At 47.2% G+C, this 6,302-nt stretch overlaps 1 protein-coding gene across 2 annotated transcripts in view; it reads left to right on the top strand.

Annotated features, from left to right (window-relative positions):
• The window catches only part of LRRCC1 (leucine rich repeat and coiled-coil centrosomal protein 1), a 24,362-nt gene that overhangs the window by 15,258 nt on the left and 2,802 nt on the right, over positions 1–6,302 (top strand). The window contains exons 13-17 of one of the 2 annotated variants that reach the window (XM_011375928.2): positions 364–538; positions 1,302–1,465; positions 4,082–4,290; positions 4,374–4,511; positions 5,377–5,512. In XM_011375928.2, coding sequence (XP_011374230.1) covers positions 364–538; positions 1,302–1,465; positions 4,082–4,290; positions 4,374–4,511; positions 5,377–5,512 — 822 coding nt within the window. The remainder of the gene's footprint in view (positions 1–363; positions 539–1,301; positions 1,466–4,081; positions 4,291–4,373; positions 4,512–5,376; positions 5,513–6,302) is intronic. The other variant, XM_023520848.1, reaches the window with a different exon arrangement.

Raw genomic sequence — 6,302 nt, 5'->3', positions numbered from 1 at the left:
TGATTTTTAAATTAATTTCTTTATTGCTGTTGTGTCCGTTTTAAACATGAGTGATATTTTGCCCAAGAGAACCTACTTCCCACAGGTGAGCTTCAGATGCCGGTGTGGATGCTTGGTAAGGAGATGTGAGTGTCCCAGGCGCAGACGTTCAGAGTGTTTACGGAGTGGCCTCGCACACTTTGACTTTTCATTTCCTGGCCCACGTGTATCTTTAGTTAGTAAAATTAAAACTTTTTCTGATGTGAGACTGAGAAACATTTACTTTGTATTTGTTTAACACTTTTCTCATAAAATGAAAAAGTAGAAAATAAAGCACTTTAATAATTATTTCACATTTTTTCAATGTTTTCGGGGAGTAAACAGAATCAAATCAACACCCTTGAAATTTTGATCGAAGATGACAAGCAGAAGAGCATCCAGATAGAGCTGCTCAAGCATGAAAAGGTCCAGCTGATTTCGGAGCTCGCAGCCAAGGAGTCGCTAATCTACGGTTTAAGGACAGAAAGAAAAGTGTGGGGCCACGAGCTGGCACAACAAGGTAAAATCCTCACATTCTCAACAGGAAAGTAGCCCGTTTTTCTAAATGTTGGAGAGAAAGGGAAGGGCTCGCTCGGGCCACCCCGAGACGCGGTGACACCGCGGGAGCCGGCAGGAGGGAGCCGCCCCCGCATCAGCCACGCAGCTGTGGCTCCGCCGCTTCTGCCACCGTCTCCTCCCTGTGCGACCCGGTTCCCTTCTGAAACGCGCTTTCACGGCGCTGTAGCCAAACAGGGTGTTGAGCACAGTTCCGTCCCGTGCAGCAACGGCGAATCGTGTGTGCGGCGAACGGCGCCCAGGCCTTGCCGGCCGATGCTGGCAGCTCCCCTCACTGCCTGTGGAGAAACGCGGAGGGAGGGAGCTCCGTCTGTTCCGGTCACCGTTCCCGTCACCGCTCCCATCACCACGAAGCAAGAGGCGAACTCCGATCTGTGGCCGCGACAGACGCTTTCCGGTCGTGAGCAGCGGGCTGTGGTCTCGTGCGGCGCGGCCGCGGTCCGTATGGTTTCGCTGGGTGCCCGGGCCTGCCCGGCGGCGCAGCCCGTGCCTGCGTTGCTTGCTCCTGGTCTGTGGTGTCAGTGTCCAGACAGCCGTGGCGTTCGGAAGGCCTGTTCTCGTCCCCTCTCCTCTCACGTGGCGCCATTACGCATTTCGTTTCTTCAGTCTGTGTCTCTGTGTTTACTATATTGTTAAATGAGATCATCTTCAAGTACAAATCCTCCGTGGTCTTTCAAAGTTCGTTACTGGTGATTTTTGTTTCTTAGGATCCTGTCTGGCTCAAAATCGTGGGAAACTAGAGGCTCAAATTGAAAGTTTATGCAGAGAGAACGAATGTCTGCGGAAGACGAATGAGCATGACAGTGACACGTTAAGGATTAAGTGCAAAATCATAGAAGACCAAACTGAGACCATCACGAAGTTAAAAGTCGTAAGTGCGACATTTTATTTTGGGAAAAGGACATGTAGCAGGTTTGAAAATCTGGATGGAAGCATCCAGTAAACATTTGTCACGATGGTTCTCAACTGCCGTGGAATTTGGGACAGGTTGTCATGGCCTTTTACGATAGTCACCCCTTCGCCTTTAACATTTCGTTTATTATCTTGAAATTACTTTTACTTGAATATTTTATGGGGCACATTATTATGACCCTTTGGAATACCTGGAAATAGTGTTCATGAAGGGTTAAGAATCGCAAGAAAGTTAACATTTTCTATGTTAAAATACCCCTCTTTAAGCACCGTATCTCCCAGTGTTACTAAATCACTTCTCAAAATGATGCAAAACCTACTCTACTATGCCTGAAGGTTTGCGAGTGGATTGTAAGAGACGCATTGCACGCTCGTTCCCAGGGGACACCATTTTGACCCTCTTCTTCAGTTTGGCATGTCTCAGAGGGAACTCACAGGGTCACTTGTTTCAAAGCATCTTACTTAAAAATTCTCCAGAGAGATTTTCTGACAATTGAACACTGAATCAAATTTAAATTTCAAAATTTTCCTATAGGGATTATCTCTTAAAAAAAAAAAAGTTAAGAAGCTTCTAAATGTGATTGTCACGCATAAAGTTAGGAACGCATTCTTTAGAGGAATTGTAACTACTAAGGTTTGATTTTTTTTTCCTTTTTCTTTAGTCACTTTTAAGAAACTCTTTGAGAGCTTAACTTCGTCAGGTTCAGAAGATAAGCAGGTCCCACCCGCTGCCGCATCTGTAGCCGGGTTTGGGCTGGAGCTTGAGCTCCGCGACCCGGCTCAATGATACCGGTGTTGACTCCATTGAAAATTTGGTTTCATCGTATCCAAAATTTCAAACATATCATACATGCCACACAGCATTAAAAATTAGTGAAATTTTTTAGCAGTAAACCTTTTTTCTCCTTTTAAAAATCTAGTCAAGCTCATTTTCTTTTGAGTTAAGGTAAATATGAAACAGACTAGTTATCTGCATTTAAATTTCAGAAGGCAGAGCAGGTGGTCCATTAGTACAATGCATTGTGTGTGGCATAGCTCCTTGCACAGTGAGACTGCTGCCTTGTCAATCTGAGCAGAGTTGGGGGGAAATGACCATTAATGAATGACATGATGGAGCCAAAAATCAGATTTTAGTTTTAGATTTTTGCTAAAAAATAAGTTTTTAGATTTTCAACGCAGCATTGTCTTCCCACAATTTAATGTGTTAAGGAGCATCGTGTCGGCCGTGAAGACAAGAGCATTAATGGTGCTTTCCCGCCAACCACACAAAACACAACGGCGGCTAGACAGAGCCTCCAGTGGTGAATTCCGCACAGCTGACAGCTTAAGGAGATAACGACGCTTTAATCTACAAAATTTGGAATTTAATGTCTTCGGTTAAGTAGATTCTATGGTTAGCTTCTGACTGTGGAATTCAGAAACAAATTTTTTGAAAATCTCTTTTCCTCCCCGCGTATTATTTTGACTTTTCAGTACGTGTGGGTCACAAGACTCCGAAGCTACAGTGTTGTTCTTTTTATTAATAGAGTTCTTTCATAAGATTCTCTTACAGCTTTTGTGGATTCCTGATAATATGAGTCAAGTATTTCAGAGAGACCTACAAATAAATAATTTATGACTTTTATGCAAATGTCGGTCAAGATTAAAAGACTGTCTTTGCTTAGAATTTTTAGATCTAAACACACTGAGGAATTGAACCACATCCTGTGTAATACTCAAGAATCCGAACTTAAGTTAGATTTCTCTAGTATTTGCCTCCATCTTCTTCCCAAAAGGAAAAAAGCATGGGGACGAACCCGGGCACAAACAAAGACCGCCACCTCCCTCTTTCCTGGCCTGCAGCCTGATGCCGGTGTGCACGGGGCTGTCCCAGACGTCCCCATGGCGCCCGAGAGCACACCGGCCAGCACACCGGCCGGGCGTGCCGTGGGATGAGCCAGCCGTGCGAGGCCGCGAACCTGCAGGCGTTCACAGCGCCGCCGGGGGCCTTGATCTCTGGTGCGCAGGACGCAAATGTCGGACAGTCAGGCGCAGCACAGAAGACAGTGAAAGGAAGTTCGAGGACTGGAAAGCCTGTTCGCACGTGACCTTTTAACAGATGAGAATCAGACTGTAAAGTATTTTCTCACTCTGATGCAGAAAACACTCGTGCCTCCCACAGTAGAGATAGTTCGATTCCTGCCATTATATCCGCAGGCAGCATCGGTCTTCACTGTGTTGCTCTCAGCCCCTTACAGTTTGTTTTGTCATGAAAACATCGATCCTTCTCAGAGCAAAGTTAGGTTATTGGAAATTTGCATCGTGCTGCTGTCTTTTCCTTCCCTCCGACTCCTTCTGTGCGACTAACAATTACTAACTCACTGACGTGACGTGTAAGTGGGACGGTTTTTTTTCTTACCAGCACTTAACGTAGTAGCGATGTTTCTATCGGCTGCAATAAACGACGTCCTGTAAATCCATTCTAAGACGCTCATTGAACATGTGATTTTTAATTCGTAGTTCTTATAATACTTTTAAACTATAATTAGGAAATGAGGCATTTAGAATTAATAAACTACTGATGATTTTTTCAAAGTGTTTACAGGAAAGAGAGGAACAAATCAAAACGTTACAGGAAAAGATCACCGAAATTCAGAAGTGCACTCAAGAACAGCTTGAAGAAAAGTCTTCGCAACTGGATGACATCATCGAGAAACTGGAAAGACACAACGAGAGAAAAGAAAAGCTGAAACAGCAGTTGCGAGCAAAGGAGCTGGAACTCGAAGAGATTAGAGAAGCCTACAGGTACCGCGCGGCCCTTCGCGTCGAGAAGTGAAACGTGGCTGCCTCTTGTGGTGCACTTCTGAGACCATGCCTTCTCCTGCTAGTGCCCTGAACCAGAAGTGGCGCGATAAGGGGGAGCTTCTGAGTAACCTTGAGATGCAAGTGAAGGAAGCGAAAGAAAAATTCGACAACAAGGAACGGACACTGAAGGCGGAAAGGGACAAAAGCATCGAACTACAGAAGTAAGCACGAGGCTGCCGCACGCGGGCCTCTGGAGGGGCCGGGCCTGCGCGGTGGGGTGTGGAGGGGGCAGGGGGAGGCTGGAAACGTGTCGGGCGTCGTCATTCGCCAGGTGTTTGCTTTCCATTCCTTCATTCAGTCCACAAAATGAAGACCGTGGTTCCGCCGTCGGCATTTGACGGGTTCCGAGTTGTGCGTATTTACGTATGAGCGCAGCGCCTGACAGCAGGTGCTGCGTGACGCTCGCTCATCGCCGTGCTTACCGAAGCGGCTGCTGGTATTGGGGCTGCCGCCTGTGACTTAAGGAGGGACACGGGCCCCCGGAGACACAGCCGACCTGACATGCTGACGGCAAGAGCCGATTTTAAAGAAAGGGAAGAAAATGTGTTAACGTAAAGGAAATGGCGTTTTGCCTCTAAGAAACTTCTAGCACTAAAATTTTGCAGATACTGTTAAACGTGTTTATTAACGTAGGGTTTTTATCTGTTAAGCATTAACATGGGGAAGTCAGACCTACCTGTTCATAAACAAGTTACTGTCACACTTGACCTACTCGGAGAAAAAGGTGCTGACAGCAGTCAGCTGTGGAGGTGCTTGTAAGACAAACCTTAGGCTCAGAATAAATGGAATCAGAGTACTTGAACTTTCAGAGGGTGACAATGTACCAAACTTCCGTGGACGTCATCCCCCTGTCCTACGAGACTGCTGGCTGATGGACCCGCCTGCGTCCAGTCACCCCACACAGCCTTTTGCTGCTTCATGGCGTTATGCCGCCACTGAAGTGTGAATGTGAGAACTGCCATCTAAACCTAAAAGACCCCTGAGTTTTATGCACATAGTCACATGGTTTTGTTCTCTTTTTTTAAGGGATACGCTAGAGAAGCTTCATAGTATGGACGATGCCTTTAAAAAACAAGTCGACGCAATTGTCGAAGCTCACCAAGCTGAAATCATAAAAATGGCAAGTGAAAAGCAGAAATATATCGATTCTGCAAACCTAAAGGTACTGTAAGTAAAATGTATTTATCAGCACTGAATTGTTACAGCTAAATAAATTGAGAATTATTACTATGAAAGGCAGCATGATTTAATGGCCAGGTAGATACGAAGACGTTGCCGAGGCGGCCGTGAAGCCAGGCCAGACGGCGGTGGTGCTCAGGTTGCTGGCAGGATGTAATTCTGCCAAACGCAGGATTGTAACTTCGAGGCCAGTGTGCGCCCGCGCCGCCACCTCCGGATCAGCATTCCCGTCTCGGCCGCGTCTCGGCCGCGAGCCCGTCGGCTGCACACAGGCAGGGCGCGCGTGTGAACATGGTCGGCGCGGTCGACACTGCCGCGGAGCAGTTCCCAGGGCGCGGTGCTTTATTATAATTCGGGTTCAGGGCTATCGAGTGTGTCATTTTAACATCACTGACGGAGGAATGAGTGTAGAGCGATGCCGAGTGGGGGGCAGAACTCAGAATCACCCGTGCAGCTTTCTAACAGTACACGTGCATGCAGCCCCCTGAAGTTTCCATTCAGAGTTTGGGGTCAGACGCAGATATTTTGAAAACTCAGCAAGTGGTTAAGTTTTCAGTCGCGCGCCATTCTGAGTGTGTGGGAACCCCTCCCGCCCCGTCCTGCCCCGGACGCCAGTCACCTTCCGTCCAGTGTCTCCACACTCCGTGCTCCCCGCCTGGTAGTCACTGTCCCTGTGGTCAGAGGGACTGTCTCGGTATCACAGGCCTTGTGTTCAAGTAACGTTGATTCGAGTGCTGGCCCCAAAGCGCAAGAATAGAGATGCTGGCAGAGAG

The sequence above is a fragment of the Pteropus vampyrus genome, unplaced genomic scaffold (genome assembly GCF_000151845.1).
Source record: "Pteropus vampyrus isolate Shadow unplaced genomic scaffold, Pvam_2.0 Scaffold280, whole genome shotgun sequence".
NCBI lineage: Eukaryota > Metazoa > Chordata > Mammalia > Chiroptera > Pteropodidae > Pteropus > Pteropus vampyrus.
Note: the sequence above shows the minus strand (reverse complement) of the source record. Positions and strands in the feature narration are given on the sequence as shown.